The following is a 17,051-nucleotide window of genomic DNA, read 5'->3' on the forward strand; positions in this document are numbered from 1 at the left end:
CCTTGGTGCCTGGTTGAGCTTTTTGCAGCTTGGTCTGAGGAAGAACTCAGGCTCCCCTTCTGTGTGGAAGCACAGTTGTATCCAAAAAAACAAAAATTTAAAAAAAAAAAGTGTGCTGGCCGAGAGGTTTTTCTTGCTGTTGTCTGGGGAAGGCCCATGAGCATATGCAAAACCCAACAGGACAGAGAGGCTATTTGTGAAAGGGAAAAGCCTGAACTCAAGAAGAATTTTCCAATAAACATTAATTACTCCTTACAGAAGTGCATCAGAGGAGAAAATAACCACGAGAAAAGTAATAGCCATGGAAAAATGGTCACCAGGAGCCCAGTAAGGCACCTGATTTCCGATATGCATAAAGTGGCCGACCTGCATCATTCTCACCTGCATCTTACACAACTGGAAAAACAGTATTATCAGTAAAGCTGAAGCAATCTAATTTAATGCCAGTACACTGGAAAAGTACTGCAATGATCAACAAAGACAGCTGTTCATCGAGAACAGGTTATGAAAAAGCATCCCAGTTGGCTGAAGGACCTCCGTCTCCCACCTCAGTAAACACAGGAGTAAGGATGAGGGGTGTCGGTGAGCTCGGCTGCGAAGCTTGAGTTTACCGCTTCCATTCAGACAACAGTTTATTTTACAGTTACCAATTCAGAATCTTCTAGTTCCTCTGTTGAAGTGAGTTGAAGTGACCACTGCACCACACAGAGAAGCAAGGTGATTTACCCCAGAAGTGGACTGCTCTCTTCCATAGCTGATAGTAGGTGTCTCAGAGTTGGTGCTTTGATATTGTAGTTTTTAATGGAAATCTCCTGCCCTCATACTGAGAATAATCTGTAGTAGCAGACAAAGGTATTGGCTTCAGAGATAGACCCAAATCTATACAATACTGTATAATCTTCTTAGGGTTGCAGGTATTAAACTGGATTGGCTATTCCTTCAGTAATATGTCCTTCACAACTGACCCTCTCTTGTATTAGAACTCTGTTGCAGAGGCATAGTGAAAATGGGATCATTTTCATCTGCCTCTCTCTGCACCAGCATCTCCCAAACGGCTGTTAAGTGTCAAAGAAGTTTCCAGCACTACGTTCAACCACTGGTATTTCTCATCCTTTTGGACAGCATCTTTGTAAGGTAAGCTGTGGAGGTTTGCATGATTGCTTGAGATCTCTTTTGACTGAGACAGTCCAACCAGTGAGAAAGGAGCTGATCAGGAGCTGACTTGTACGACATGATATTCTCTGGAAAAGAAGTGCTGAGGTTACAAAACTAGAGGAAAAAAAGGGGCTGATGGTCAGGTATTGCTGAAAGGCTGGAGAGCTCGTTACAGTTCATCCTACCTTTGGTTATAGTTCTTGCAAAAGGTCTTTTAAGCAGCTTATTCCGGAGAGAAGTAAAACTGAGCATTTAAATAGGGGGATGCGTTCACATGACTTCTGTTCCCTGTGTGTCTTTCTTTTCACTCTTTTATTTTTATTAGCAAGGGTTATTCTCTGTTAATGTGCAATTTGTGGTAAGTATTGCATTATTCAGTTCTGCCATATGCATGTTCATGTACTTTTTGCATATCAAAAGCAAAGCTTATACCATCTATTTATCTAGGTACTCCCATGACCCTCTATTACTGTTGCCTTAGTGATCCTCCCAACTATTTAAAAGAAGATAATAATGCCTGTCTTGCAAGAAATTTAGGCTGATTACTTCACTGGGTGTTATGCAAGAGGGTAAGTGTGTGCTAACTTGCATGAAGAGCTTATCTGAGAATGGCTTACAAAACTGTGATTCACATCCAGCGCAAGAATAACATAACATTCCCACTCAGGGGAAAGAGAATCCATGAAGAGCAATATTCTAAGGTAAAACATCCAAGCAGTGCTGAAGGGTAAATTCTGTCCAGACCCTAGTCACTGTCTCCGTACTGTCACAGGTGTAGGCTCTCTCACTCTGGCATTTATCATCTGTCTCTCTTTCAAAATGCTGCTCAAATAATTATGCAAGGTATGCTAATTATCCCCTAATAAAAGGTATGATTACAGTTCTACTTTGCCAGTTCTGTCTTCTACAGAAAGGCTTGAAAAGATGTAGTCATAGAAACAAATGGATGCTCAGCACCCCAAGTATTACTAGAACTGAGCCTTCCTCTTGCTTTTCTCAAACTAGAAGTAAAAGCTCACCATTTGCTTGGTTTGCATTCTGTGGGAGTCAAGGCTGGAGAGCCACAGAGCAGCATAGTTGGGAACTATCAAGTAGTTTTCATCCACCTGTTGAGGTTATTTAGGTGAATAACTGGTCTGTTTCGAGGGAGGTTTTAACAGCATGGGTTTTTCTTCAGAGCTTCTTTTCTAGCAGTTTAGAGTACAAGTAGGCTCCTTGACAGAAGCCATATCCTCCCTCCTGCAGAACGCTGTCCCGATTATTAATATTGCAGAATAACTAATGGACTCAATGAAAACACAAACCTTAATTAGCTCCTGGATGTGAGCATTGGGTGGATCAGAAGTCAGCTCAGATTGGACTATCTCAGACAATTCCTGCCTTTATTAAGCTAGACCTATGGTTATTAACCAGCATAGCCTCCAGCAGTAAAAAAAATAAAAAGGCAGAAACTTGAATTTAGGTCTGACTTTACTTGTTTAGGTCCATTTCTCTTTACTGAAAAATAGAAAAGCACACGCTAGGATAATGTTACCTGTATGGTAGGAGGTTGCAGTACTTTCTTTTTCACACTAGACCTTCTTTTGCAGGATTCTACACTTTGTGTCGTGCAGTTTCACTCCTGATGCTTAAGATCAGTTAGCAGCTCCAATGGTGGATATAAGTGCACGTTGCTGATCAAGAGAAGTCTTCAGTGGCTTCTGGACACAGACCTGATTTTTGAACCTTTAGGAAATGCATTTACCACGGAGAAGGCGGCTACAACGGAACCGAATCTTTTTCTTGCTCGCCGTAGTGTTGCTCCTCTCTGTCTACCAGCTCCAGTTCAGCCCCTCTCCCCTTCCAGCACCGCACACAGCACCCCAACCCAAGGACCCTGTGAAAGTGACCTCCAGGGACCTCGCCAGCAACAAGACTGCCGTAACAGGCAACGTCACAGCAGCACCCAAAATAAGGCACTGTGTGTATGTGGATCCTGAGCCAACTGTGCCCATCACTACATCAGTGGGTACAACACCACAGCGAGAAAACGTCAGTGAAAGCTACCCAGATGAAAAGCCAGCATACGAGTCCAAAGGAGAATATCCCCAGGACCTATTCAGTGTGGAAGAACGCAGGCAAGGGTGGGTTGTACTTCACATCTTTGGCATGATGTATGTATTTGTGGCCTTGGCCATAGTGTGTGATGAGTATTTTGTCCCTGCTTTGGGAGTGATCACAGAGAAGTTGCAGATCTCTGAAGATGTGGCTGGAGCCACCTTCATGGCAGCAGGTGGATCAGCACCAGAACTCTTCACCTCCCTCATAGGTGTCTTCATCTCACACAGCAATGTGGGCATCGGTACCATTGTGGGCTCAGCAGTGTTTAATATCCTCTTTGTCATTGGCACCTGTGCCCTCTTCTCAAGGGAGATACTACACCTGACATGGTGGCCTTTATTTAGAGACATCTCATTCTACATTGTAGACTTACTGATGCTCATCCTGTTTTTCCTAGACAGTGTCATTGATTGGTGGGAAAGCCTCCTTTTACTGACTGCCTATGCCACATATGTGTTCACTATGAAGCACAACGTGTACCTAGAGCAATGGGTGAAGCAGGAGCTGAACAAGAAGCTAAATGCTGTGCAGGCAGCATCAGCAGAGCATATGCGGAAGGTTGGTGTCCTTATTGTTCAAAGGGCAAGTTGGAAATAATTCATTCTATCATAAAACACAATGAAAATCTGCATCTCCTTGACAAAGCGCATACTCAAACAGAACAGACTCCCTTGAGTCTGCCTGTACACTTCTCCTCTGTCCATTCCCCCTGCTCCTACTCCTACTGCATCTTTGTCCTCTTGACCGGTGCTACTGCCAGCTGTGGTGCAGGGACTGCTAGATTTCAAACTGTCCTCTGGCATTGGCATGGTTTACCAGGCACATGCATGCCACCAGCGCTCAAGCATGTTTTGTCGCTTCTGGTCTTGACACTCCCTTCACATAATTAAAGGAATGGAAGGAAGACGGGTGAGGATAGCTGAAGGTGTGCAGAACAGGGAAAGTGCCTTTCTTTCCTCCTCCTGGTCTGGCTTTTGGCCAGGGTTTGTGGCTGGGAGTCCTGAGAGCTCGTGTGTTACATTCCAGTGGGATGCACATGCGAAATACTGCAGCCATACACATGCGTATCACAGATCACCACAAATTGTGCCCAGCCCTTCAGACTCAAGGAAACAAACTCTCGTACTTTAAGTTTACAGAGAATTCACACTAGCGTAGAGTAGCATGATGCAGAGCTGCTGGGGGTAACCCTTGGGAAAAATTAGTTGCTTATACGGAAGGTAATGCTGATCACAGGAAAAAGACACCCCTGTGCACCTTCAATCTGCCTCAGCCGGAAAATGAGTCAGGATATAGGTGTTTGGGGATGAAGTCTGGGGCTGTGTACATCTCCGGGAATCAGAAGGTAGAGGCCATTTGGGACCATCAATGGGATACCCGCATCCTCACCGAGGAGCTGTAGGCAGAATCCTGCCTCTCTCAGTGGCCACGTGGCTTTTGTCTCTTTCAGTAGCATCCATAGCCATTTGTATTAGCCTTCCCACTTTCTCACAGACACTGGCCTGATGAGCTATCATTAGATCCTGTAAGAGCAGGTGAAGCAGTAACGGCATTCAATCCTTTCTCTTCTTTTTGCATGCAGAAAAGCAGTGGGGCAGTTGCAGATGATGGAACAAAGAAGCCAGCAGACGGAAAGAAGCTGCAGGTAGGTCTAGGCAACTTAGCTGGGAAAGGAAGCCATATTTTGAGCCCCTCCCCATGTCAGGTTGTGAGTAAAGGTATCATTTTCTGTATCAAAAAACCTGGACCAGATCCTACTTCATGCAAAGAACCAGCCACGTTTGGCGCAGCATCCTCAGCTTAATTAAGAGGACAGCTGGCTGAGTTGTGTCCTCAAAGGAATTTTCAAAAAACTACGAGACATCTCAGATTGCCCAAGTGGATTTGACTAGCAGAGTGCTATTAGTTCTACACTTTAAACAGGGTAAAACAGGCATAGAGGAATTCAGAGCATAACTTTTCTGACCTGGTTTTGTAGCTGATTTTCCTTCTGGGCTCCCAGAGCAGAGGCTGGTAGCATCTGTCCTTCCCCACAGCAAGTACTGAAAGGTTCCTACTGTTCCCAGGGTTGGGAGATCAGCCTCTGCGTAAATGCGTCCCCTGCACAGAGCAAAGCCAAGAGTTAAGGTTTTGAGGAGAAAACCGCTATTGACTGCTGCGTTGTACCTTTCCGTAGCCTACATCGGCCTTACAGCGAGGCAGCAGCTCAGCCTCCCTGCACAACTCTCAAATGCGCAGCACCATCTTCCAACTCATGATCCACACCCTGGACCCCCTGGCAGGAGGTGAGTGAGTGCTCCCCATCTGAGGGACTTCATTTTGCAGCCCTGATCACAGAGCAGTTTAACCTGGGGCCATGTCTTTTACTGGTGGAAAGCAGCACCACTGAACATAAAACAGTGAAATTAACTGGAGGCTAGGCCTCTACTTTTTGTCTCATCGTATTTCCCAGTACACCCCAAGCAGTCATGTCTCTTGAACAGGCACAGGGTATCAAGCACCTCTTTAGGAAGCCTGTTCCAACTGTTTGACCAGAGGTGAAGAGAAAGGTTTCCCTGCCCTTGGAAAGACGGAACTGGATGATTTTTTAAGGTCCCTTTTAACCCAAACCATTCTATGATTCTACCCAGAGCACTTCGCAGGCAATGGGCCAACTGCCCACGGCCCAAGAGCTGATCAGCTCAGGACTGAGAGACACCTTTTAAACTGCCCAGGGTGCAGAGGAGCCACATCTCCAGACATACTCAGAGTCTTTGTACACAAATCTTAAACATGCTGACCTGTATCAACTTTAATCCAAACACAGGGTGGAGGTTCATTTAACAAGAAATGCTAAAGAAAGTTAAAAAAGGCATTTTTTTAGGTTTTCTTTCCTAGGTCAGCACACGCGTTGTCCCTCCTCTGCCCTACTTGTTCTAAAGAGATTATCTGCTGTCCATTCAAAGAGAGATTGAAGCTAAGCAGATAAATGTCTCTCGTGTCTATTGGTGAGGTTACAAAAAGGACTCTCCAGATCAAAATCGCAGCAGCATGAACTGACAGAGGGAACAAAGGAGGCTTTATAAGGACAACAAGAAAGAAAAGTGTCCGCTTCGACAGATTTTAGTGAAGGCACCTATCAAATTACTAATCATAGCCTAACAGGAGCCAGACTCACCAGGGTTTGCTGTACTGCCTCCCATCCTGCTCCCCGCAAAATGGTGGAACCAAGAGCACAGGGATAAAACCAAAAACCTGTGAGAGGACATGCCATTTGATTTAGCATCAGAGAGTGCCAGACCTGAGGGACTGCTGCCACTCAGAGACCCGCCAACACCTTAACTTTCCTGCACCTCTACATGCCTTTGTGCAGCCCCAGGCCTGCGCACACTTGGCTTTCTGGTTGGGGCTGGTGTCCTCAGCTCAGTGAAACCCTCGGACCTCAGCAGGAGTTGCAGGGACCCAAAAGTGCTAGCCCAGACCAAGGAGAGTGCTACAGCACTGCCCCAGCCAGCTTTTCTTTGAAAAGCCAGGCTTTTCAACGGCTGCAGTGCCATGACTTGTGAAGACTGAATAACTGGGGCTAGGGGGTGGTTTGGATCTTCTGAAAGAAAACTTCCCCTCTCATTTCAGCCAGGCAGGCTTTGAGTTACTACCTCTATGTGCTGCAGCCACTAGATGGTAGAGTGACCTTACGTACCTACGCAACTCTCATAACAACAGCGAGGACGGGCTACAGTCTCTCCAAAAGGCTGTTTTTCCTTAGACTCTGCTATAATAATGCCACCAAGTTAACCTCTGCCCCAGGTGTATGCCTGTTCCACTCAGCTCTGCTGAAACAGACACAGCTCCTTAGAAAAGGTAATGATAAAGAAAGTTACTGATATTACAACAGCACAGCTCTCAAAATCAAGCTCCCAGTGTCCCAGGTACTGTGTATCTTGGAGGAGACACTCCTTGATCTGTTAAATTCATACCTGAAGAAAAGGTAATCCAGAGAAAAAGAACCATTTCTGAATAAACTGAGCCACCTAAGTGCCTTCAGGATCTTTGCCAAAAAGATGAAGTGAGTCCCCCAGGGTGATTCTGAAAAGGATTTGACCCTGCCAAGGTGTTTCACAACTGCAAGCACAGCCTTTGTGTTAATATTACTGCAGCCCTTCGGTGCCCTCAGGACAGCTGGGTGCCTGGTTCCCATTGATCACCCATAAAGTTCTTCTCTTTGCAGCACGTACGGAACAGTCTGTACCAGACACATTTCTGTAATTAGGTTCCAGTATAAAAGATGATCCCAAAGCAATCTGTCCGTCCTCGAGGGTCCTTGTTCCTTCTTGCCAAAGCCTGTAGCATCAGCACTTAGAGGCTGTGGTAAAGAACACTCTACAAAACAAAAAGGTTGCCAACTATTTCTCAGCAGTTCCTAACTTAACCTACTGCAAGTAGGATCTCTCTAGGGCTTCCTTTCTTATGCTGCAGTTGCATTTTACTTGGGCAGCACAGAAGCTGTTTCAGAGCAGCAAGAATAAAAAAATTGTGTGTTAAACTGACAGCACTGGGCCTCCAAAACCGACTTCCAGAGGCAGAGGACTTAGAATTAAGTAGAAATATAATTTTTTTTCACTGTTCCTAATGAAACACCCCTTGTGAAACGGAATTTCTCATTTGATCAATGGATTAAGTTCAGAATGTTTGTCATTTCTTTTTGTATTAGGAAAGGATCATTATTTAAGTCCTTTGCCTACAGAAGATCAGGTGTTTTGCATTAGAAGTTTTAACATTTACATTGCATTCTGAACTACATTTTTGACAGAAGTTTATATTTTAAAGGTACCACTTTTCAAATTAGTAATTTCCAGCAACTTTGGTCTTTTCCTTACTTTCTCTGAAAGCGTGTAGAAGCAGAGCTTGAGTTCTTTTCAAGATCTCCTGGCTAGACACCAGAGGGAACTGTTGAGGAACAAAAGGGAACAAGGATTTTGGAAACACTGAGGGACCCTCTCATTTCTGAACCTCCAGCCTTACTATCAGATTATTCTTTACACCCTACAGTCAAACAGAGATGATGACAGAAACCTGCTTTTACTTTTGAATGAAGGCAGAGGGTTCAGCAGCAATGCTGTTAGAACTCTAACTCTCAGTATATCCCACTTAAAGAGCTAATAGTTTTGGAAAGTACACTAGAACAAAGCAGCAGGCAGTGTTGCAGGCCAGAGTTGAGCTCAAAAACTGAAGGCAGCTACAGTTTCTCCTTGCTTCTTTACCATTCAGTCACTTGTTTTAAGATGGAGAAACATGATACAAAGGGCCAAAAGGAATCATGAGATTAAAAGTATTTTTTTTACTTGTACTTTTAGGGCAGCAGAATCCCCCAGCTTCATGCCAAATTTTAAAGAAAAAATCCTCTCCATCATCCACGGTGTAAGTTAGTTCTGTTGGATTAAATATTAGAGCCAAAGAATTAAATACAAGAGCCAAATTCAAGGCAGAAGCGCAGCTGCAATCCCAAGTACAGGCTGGGTGCTGCCAATCCATAGGGCAGAAACCTGCCTGGAGGCCATCTCAGGGCTTCTGGACATAGGCATGCCCTGTGTGATGGGCTCTCAGACCAGGTGGCACAGTTATCAGCAGAGCAAATACTTAAAAACCAGCACCAAAAGGCAGCTGGAGGCCCACCAGTGCAGCAGCTGGGCGGACTTTGAAGCACGCAGCATGAACCTGATGGAGCTTGAAGAGAGATCCCCCCTATAAACCAGCTCCTGGAAGCTGACAGCACCCAGACAGCGCCTCCCCGGTGAGGAAGTCATGCCCAGGGACTGCCCTGGTCATTGAGAGGGCAGCTTGGCACACGCACCACAGGACCACAAACACTGGCAGTGCCCTCAAAATGCTTGGCCATGACAGGAGCTGTGGCTGCGCCAGCGGGCTGAGGTCCCTGGCTGCTGAAACAGCAAGCACGCTGCCTGCTCGGCAGAGCTGGGCTAATCCCCAGCGCTAGCAGGGGCTGAGCTGACAGATATCCTTCCTCCCCATGCTGACCTGCAGATCTGGCCAGCTTATAGCCAACTCTTCCTCCAATCTCAGTACATCCTGCACAGAAAATGTGTCAGAGGAATTAACACCTTTTTAAATGAGGCTGATCTCACGCGAACTGGATAGTGCCCTGGACCTAAGCTGTTTATCCTGACAGAGGGATTCTGCTCACAGGCTCCGCTCAGGTCAGTGCTCACAGCCTGCGGCCCAGGTGAGGGCAGGGAGCCAGGAGCTTGAATTTATGTAACCTCTTTCAGGCTGGGCCTGACCGCCCTGACCCTGCTGACAGAAGCTTTTGTGACAGCTTCTGGGAGAAGCTGAACAGAGAAAGAGTGTTTTCCAGTGGTTAGAGGGGACTGGGAGCAGGTCGTCACCTCTTCGTTGCCTCTCATAGCTTGTGCTTAGCAGCAGCTGAGAGTGAGAATGAAGCAAAATGTTTCATATTCCCTCTGTTACGCTTCAATAGCGAATGGAAGCGGAGAGTTGGGCTCCTTGGTCCCAGATAACCTTTTAAAGGAGCTCATCCTTTTACCTCTCTCCAGCGATTCCAATTTTTGTTGGAAATCCAAGCTGGTGACAAGTGTTTCTGTCAGGGAATCACACCAGAATAAGACTCATCCCCAGAGGCCTTAATGTCAGTGACAGTTACAGGACACGTATCCAAAATCCACTGATTTTCACAAGGTTCAACTCAGAACCGTAGATCTTCCTGCATGGCTTGGACCTGCTACTTCTATTAACTTGGTATCATGGCAATGAATGAAATGACAGGGCTATGCCCTTGAGGTAAATGACACCACCACATTCTGGTCGCACAGTCAACAGTATGGTAGATTAACTCAGCGTGATAAACTTTCAGAGGAAATTAATTTGCAGCCCCCCCCACAAGCCAGGCAAAACTTCTTGTGCCTATCCACGTACAAACTCTGTGACCCTCAGCTTAGTCACAGGGTAGGCAGCTCAGCAGAGGATAAAGCTTAGAGCAAAGTGAGGCTTTTCTCTGAGCTGGTGACTTGCTCACTTTCAATGAGAGTAGGAGTTAAGACATTTGAATGCAACAGCTAACTGTGGAGAAAAACAGCTTCAAAGTTTTCTGTAAAACAATAATAAAGCAGCTCAGCTGAGCAGAGCATTCTTTTTAATAAAAAAAAAGTCCTCAGCAGTTCCAGAAACACAGGACTGGACACTGCTCTGGTGAAAATAATCTATTGGAAAACGATTTCTCTCTTTGCAGGATAGCCTGGGCCGTGTTGAAACTGGATACCAGGAACTCAGGTTAAGCTCCAAGTCTCTCTGACAGGGAAGACATTCCCATATATTTTGAAATAGCATTTTCCAAAAACTGGAACATAAAAGAATTTTCTTTTCCCTTACCATCAAGTTGCCAGGCTGCAAGCAGCGCAGTAAAGCCTCTTCAACAGCCACGTGGCAGAAAGAAGGTGTCATTTTTAGCTTGTACATAATCTAGTGTGAACAAAGTCATCAGCCCTTTGGGAACAAAATTATATTGCACTGAAACTCCTCCTCCCTCTGCATTTGTTTCCTGAAAAGTGCAGATATCCCCTGTATTACTGAACTGAAAAGGATTTCATCTTCCCTCTAGATCCTCTTTTAAATATGAGTGTATTAGTTACATATCAAATCACTGGCATAATTACCGTAGTACTAAGCATTTAAATAAAACAGTTGCCGTCAACTAGCAGCAGTCAAAACCTTAGGGGCACAGCTAGAAAGATAACTCAAATTCAGTGTTGACTGCAAACCACGTATGAGGAACAAGGCAAGAATGTGTGTATGTTGTCGGTGAGGAGGCAGGTGAGGAGGGGCTTGCGTAGTTGTCAGCTACTGACAAATGCATCTTTCTCATTCACAGCAAAATTTAAAGATAGGGTTGACATCCTGAGCAACATAGCCAAAGCCAAGGTGGACTCTCTGGCTGGGCAAGGATCAAAATCAGAAGGTGAGTGCAAGAAAGGTCAGTGCTGCTTGCCTTGTTGCACTGTAATCCCACACATTCCCAGCTCTCAACACCCAAGGGCTGGCAAAGAAACGCTACAGTATGACAGATTTTATTCCTGATCACAGGTGGCTGCTGTAATAATGCAGCAGAAATCAACTGATGTACACTAACAGTGGACAATAAAAGCCATCCCCACAGGAGTGGCTAGGGAGGTAGAATCCAAACAGAAAATGCTGTGAGGATGTAGTGTAAACTGCAACCAGAAGGGTGGAAGAGGGGAAATCAGACCATTGCAGACAGCATTTGGGTGTTGCTGTGCTGCTCATTTTTGGTAGACCCTGCAAATGAGGTGTTCTTTAAAACAAAGTACTTTCATTCTAGCCTGGAAATTAGGCACACTTGCAGAAAAGCGCAGAAGGGCACAGAAGACACTTCCACAGAGAAAAATCCACGCTGACTTTGCCTAAAGCAGTTCTAAGGGTCTGTGCATCCTGACTTCAGATAGTTCTTGCTTTTTCTATTTCACTACTGATACAGATGCTTTCTGAGCTGATTAGGCAAGAGCTGGCCTATGCTACAATGTGGATCCGCACTGTTAGCGAGGCTGGATATTCAGAAAAATAAGCAAAATTTTGTGTGGAAGGTCCACCTCCAGAAGCTCACTGCTGCAATACAAGAGTCACCTGTGTACCTAACAACACTGGGCATCACCCATGTGAATGAGAACAAACAAGAAGAGAAACAAAACAAATTCTTTGTGCAAGTTATCAGCACCACATCAACTCCATTGGATCACGAGTCAGAGTCAGGCCCTCCCTCTCACCTCTGCTGTGTATGATCCATATTTCTACACTGCTCTCTGTGGTTTCTGCATTCCTCTTGGCTTTGCGGGTTAAGAAAGGAACAGCACAGAGGATGTTGCATTTATTTCCTTGTATGTGTCAGCACTTTTCTATTGGTATTTGAATATGTACCAAATGATCAGGGACTGAAGTCTGGTAGCACGTAACAGTCATTTCTCAGAAGCATCAGAGAGCATCAGTTCCCCAGAGAACACCATGCTCTAATAGAGAAAAGGGGAAACAAAGCTTTACATCTTTCTGGCTTGTAAGGATGACTCTGATAAAGTCTTCAGAATCCAGACTGAAACCAAGAAACACTGTTCATATGGAGATCAGATAATTAGCGTTTCCTTGTTGTTATACATGTGCCTCGTGCAGCAGTTTCAGAGCACTATGTTGATGCTCCTATGATTTTCTATACCAGGTTGGCCAGATTCTGCCCTGCTTTTACAAATGACAATTCACAGTAGACAGAGAAAACAGAAAGCATAAGCCACCAGACTAGGTTTAACATGAAATACCACACATTTTTGTAGTAAACACGAACCCACCTGCTGACACAGGAGGTGACCACCGGCTGCTGCCATGACTGAAAATGTTATTCCTTCTTATCACCTTTAGCGGAAGAGGACAAGCAGGCACAATTACCAAAGACTGTTCAGGTAACTCCTGCCAGTGACTCTGAACCCAGCAAAGACAAACAGAAGGCGGACGCACCACAGGATGGGCAGGTATTTGAAGAAGGATCATAGGCAATAAGTAACCAGTCCAGACCAAGCTTCATGTAGACACTTTCGTTTCTCTCTCTCTCTCGAGCTTTTGGGATACAAACCAGTGCATTTCCCATAATTAGCAACTATAGACAGACTACGTGCAGTGATGAGGTATAGCGAGGAGTTGGTTTAAACATTAAGGCTTAGGACCAAAGACAAATCAGGTCTAAAACATGACACCAACTGCTCCTATATAGCATTTTCTCCTCAGTTGACTCCTCTGAGGTCAGAGGGCTACTCCAAGGTAAGGCAAGATCAATAACTGCCTGTACTGTGTACATCAGCATGCCTTCGTGTTTTGTTTCCCTAATCCTTCCTTTCAATTGAGGAAATTTGGCTGTTCTGATGAGGAAAGGTTTTCAAAGACAGACAGTAAATGTTCCACTTGTGCCAAAATCCTGCCTGAAAGTTCATTCTAGTTGACTTACACAAAGTAGTTAACATGATCACAAGTCCTCTCGTCACCTAGAGGCATCTCCACCAAGATAGGCTATACCTGGATATTGTCCTACAATAACAAGATGTGGGCTGTGGTTGCCATCAGCCACGTTACAAACATGACCTCTGCCATGGCAAGGCTATGGTGAATAAATGCTGCGCAGCTCCTTGGTAGTGTTAGTGTGAAAGCATATTGGCTTTTTTTTTTCCCCCAACCTACAGCCCTCTTCAGACAGCGATAACTCAGAAGACAGCAGCTCTGAGAGTGAGGATGACAGCGATGATGACAGCACAGACGATGAAGAAAACGATGAGCCATTATCTCTCGAATGGCCAGAAACTAGGAAAAAACAAGCAATTTACCTTTTCCTCTTTCCCATTGTCTTCCCTCTCTGGAGCACTATGCCTGATGTTAGAAACCCGGTAAGAATCTATCATTCTTCTGCTGCTGGATTCATTAACCAAACTATAGATTTCCTCTCAGCAAGAACCCTCAGTTCTATTTTTCTGTCAAGAGTCTTTGTATGCTTGAATTGCTGTTAATGCTGCAGAGAGTGGGGCAGGAGCCCCGGATGCAGTGCAGCATAGTTCCAGATAATTTAATAACCCACAAGTGACCAGCAACTATCAGTCATCTAATCAAGTTGACAAAAAAAAATCAGAAACAACCAACAAATACAGAGACCAGGGTCCACATTAAAACAATTGATTGCAGCGAAGTACTTCAGGTGATTAGTTTTAATTGAGGATTGTTAACTTCTCTGAAACTTCTCCGTGTTTTTCTTTTCAAACTTGGTTTTAACAGGATTCAAAGAAATTCTTTGTCATCACGTTTTTCGGATCCATCATCTGGATTGCAGTATTCTCTTACCTGATGGTGTGGTGGGCTCATCAGGTGAGGGGTTTATTTTCTGTCTGCAAACAAGACCATTTCAATTCAAGTAGATGGAAAGATAAGGAACAGTGTGTGTCTGTGGCATTTTATCTGATGAATTAGGGCTGCAGTCATCCATTAAAACAGTAGAAAATTTGTCAAAACCCAGAAGGGAATTTTCAATTTCATTCTTCTTGATTTGACAGAGTTCTTTTTCAAGAGCTTCCAAGGGAATTTGTGCATCAGTGAAAGGAAAAGTGCCACCAAGATTTATCTTAATACTTCCTTTTCATTGATGAATGCGTTTGTGCAGAACAAAATTATCCCTTACTTAATTAAAATTCTAGGGTAATACAGGTTCTGATTCTGAAGGCTGTTAAGTTATCTCAACTCCCATTCCCTTAATATTCACGTGTTCTAGAAAACAGATTTTTATATCTTGTAGATTCAATTTATATTAAGTGATCTATTGCACATTCAAAGCATAGTTGATCAACCCATAAATCCAAAGACCATCATTTCCCAAAGCTCTTGGATCATACACAACCAATGTTAAATTTGGAGTAGGAAAGACAGAATACATCCAGAAGAGGCAAACCTAGGACAGGGGATCGTGTTGCGCTGTATCTAGCTTTACCTCCCTTGGTCTTGGCAACAGTGTGATCAAATGATCACTGTGATCTACATTATAGAGCAAGACTGAGATCAACACACCTTATAAAATGTAACTTTTCATCCTATAAACCAGAAAAAATGCTACCATAGTTAAGGGGATGAGAAGTATTTCAACTCAAATATGGCACAAAACCTGGAAGGCTGAACAGAGCAATTAAATTCTGCCTTCCAAAACTAACAGCCATACTCTGTTACTGTCCTATTAGGTTGGTGAAACAATTGGAATATCGGAGGAAATTATGGGGTTAACCATACTGGCAGCAGGAACATCAATCCCTGACCTTATCACCAGTGTCATTGTCGCACGGAAAGGCTTAGGAGACATGGCTGTCTCCAGCTCTGTAGGCAGCAATATCTTTGATATCACTGTTGGGTGAGTATTAGTTCAGTGATAAAATACGGTTTTTTTGTTTGTTTGTTTTGTTTCTAAAATACAAAATATGCTGTTTTTATTCCAAGCAAGGTCTTAGTTTGTTTTATCTGCACTAAATGAAGTGCAGCTGGACAATCAGTTACATGTATTTATTTTTTACTTTTTGAAAACCTAACCAAGCCAGGAAAGACAGGTTTTTGTAACTTACTGCAGAGTGAATATTAAATTTGCAGATAGTTTAGGTCATTGCTCTACAGCTTAAAATAATGTTACGTAGCTTGAAATGGCACTACCATCCTCGCCAAACTCTGAATCAGCAAATTACTGATTTTTCAGGACAAAATACAACTAATCTTTGGCTAATGTCAAAGATTTACAGGCAGGATACTCATCCAGTCACTCAGAGGCATTCAGATTCTATGCAATCAAGGCTCAGTATCTGTGCCTCTTTCATCAATAAAGCATCAAGACTGGATCTGTGCCTGCATCTTTCATCAATAACGCATCAGGACTTACTCTTTCATGAGAGCATGCAGAGACACTTATTTCACAGTTATTATTTTAAAAACCCTTTTAGATTCTTGGATTGCATTATGATAGTGCATGTATTATCCAAATGCAATTTTTCCATGCCAACATCATCAGATTCATGCTGAGTTATACCGAATGCAATCATGCATTGTTTTTCCCCTGTAAAACTTTAGAAAAATTGCTTATTTATAATGCAGAAAACAATCTATCTTCAAACATTTATTTCAATTACTTTTCCTTTACTTGCAGTTTGCCAGTTCCTTGGTTTCTTTATTCAGTCTTCAACGGATTCAGTCCAGTTGCAGTTAGTAGCAATGGTTTGTTTTGTGCAATTGTTCTCCTTTTTCTGATGCTCCTATTTGTGATCATCTCAATTGCTGCGTGTAGGTGGAAAATGAACAAAATACTTGGGCTCACTATGTTTGCTCTTTACTTCGTGTTTTTAATCATCAGCGTGATGTTAGAAGACAGGATAATATCCTGCCCAGTATCTGTATGACATCTGGACACTTCAATATGTGTGTAAGCATACATCTAAAAATCAAAAGGGGTTCAAGGTAGCTATTGTTCTACTGAATCAAAGCAACCTGAATTATAACGAATTTACTGAGATTAAAATATCTTTAACATACTAAAAAAAAAATCTCGAGTGGTTTGTCTGCCTCTACTATTTTTCTTTAGGATAAGAAAAAGACCAGATAATAAAATAACCAGTACCAAATCACATACGTGTTTAGGCACTCCTGTAAAGGCTGGTATGATATCGATGCATCAAGTTTTCAGTGTGGCTGATCCCCTTAAGCTAATGGAGCTGATTTTCAGCATAGAATGTTTACTCATTAAAATGGTATTTTCAGAATCACACTCTGTTTTATCTAATAAACTGCTTAAACTCAAAATCAATGATCTTTATGTAATGGGAAGAGAGTCGGACCTTTATAGCTTGCCCTCACAGAACTACACTGCTCAGAAGCCCTGTGTAGACACACATTCTGCATCTCAGAAATGAACTCCCTCAAATTGCATAAAAGCAATGAGCACACCAGTTCCTGAGGTTTGTGTTGCAGCTAGTTTGCCATGACTTCCCTACACGGAGGCAGTTTTCATCCTTTCAAGTGAAAGCCACTGTAAAGCATCTATAATCAATATTCTTCACAGATGTCCAAAAAACTGTACACAGAACATGAGAAGCACATCTGAAGAGATCCTTCTTGCTGGCCCCCTAAGACCATTGGAAATGTAATACTAAGGTTTTCAAGGAAAAAGCAAAATTACCAGTAAGAGTTATTTCTGCATGCAGAAGAACGCAGGATTTGAGAGT

The 17,051-nt window shown here is 43.5% G+C and overlaps 1 protein-coding gene across 1 annotated transcript; it reads left to right on the forward strand.

The window, feature by feature from the left end:
• Nucleotides 1-2,889: 2,889 nt before the first annotated feature.
• On the forward strand, nucleotides 2,890-16,229 carry SLC24A1 (solute carrier family 24 member 1). The gene is made up of 9 exons (XM_035554757.1): nucleotides 2,890-3,813; nucleotides 4,838-4,900; nucleotides 5,432-5,540; nucleotides 11,138-11,224; nucleotides 12,688-12,797; nucleotides 13,500-13,700; nucleotides 14,083-14,172; nucleotides 15,033-15,199; nucleotides 15,980-16,229. Exons 1-9 carry the CDS (start codon nucleotides 2,890-2,892, stop codon nucleotides 16,227-16,229), a joined length of 2,001 nt encoding a protein of 666 aa, XP_035410650.1.
• The last annotated feature ends 822 nt before the right edge of the window (nucleotides 16,230-17,051 follow it).

Source organism: Cygnus atratus, chromosome 11, assembly GCF_013377495.2.
Source record: "Cygnus atratus isolate AKBS03 ecotype Queensland, Australia chromosome 11, CAtr_DNAZoo_HiC_assembly, whole genome shotgun sequence".
Classification (NCBI taxonomy): Eukaryota; Metazoa; Chordata; class Aves; order Anseriformes; family Anatidae; genus Cygnus; species Cygnus atratus.

Bases quoted from the DNA above. Each gene is read 5' to 3' on its own strand.
- SLC24A1 (XM_035554757.1), top strand. From the start codon at position 2,890: ATGCATTTACCACGGAGAAGGCGGCTACAACGGAACCGAATCTTTTTC. The intron at 4,901-5,431 runs GTAGGTCTAGGC...ACCTTTCCGTAG, and splicing joins CAGACGGAAAGAAGCTGCAG to CCTACATCGGCCTTACAGCG. The intron at 12,798-13,499 runs GTATTTGAAGAA...CCCAACCTACAG, and splicing joins ACGCACCACAGGATGGGCAG to CCCTCTTCAGACAGCGATAA.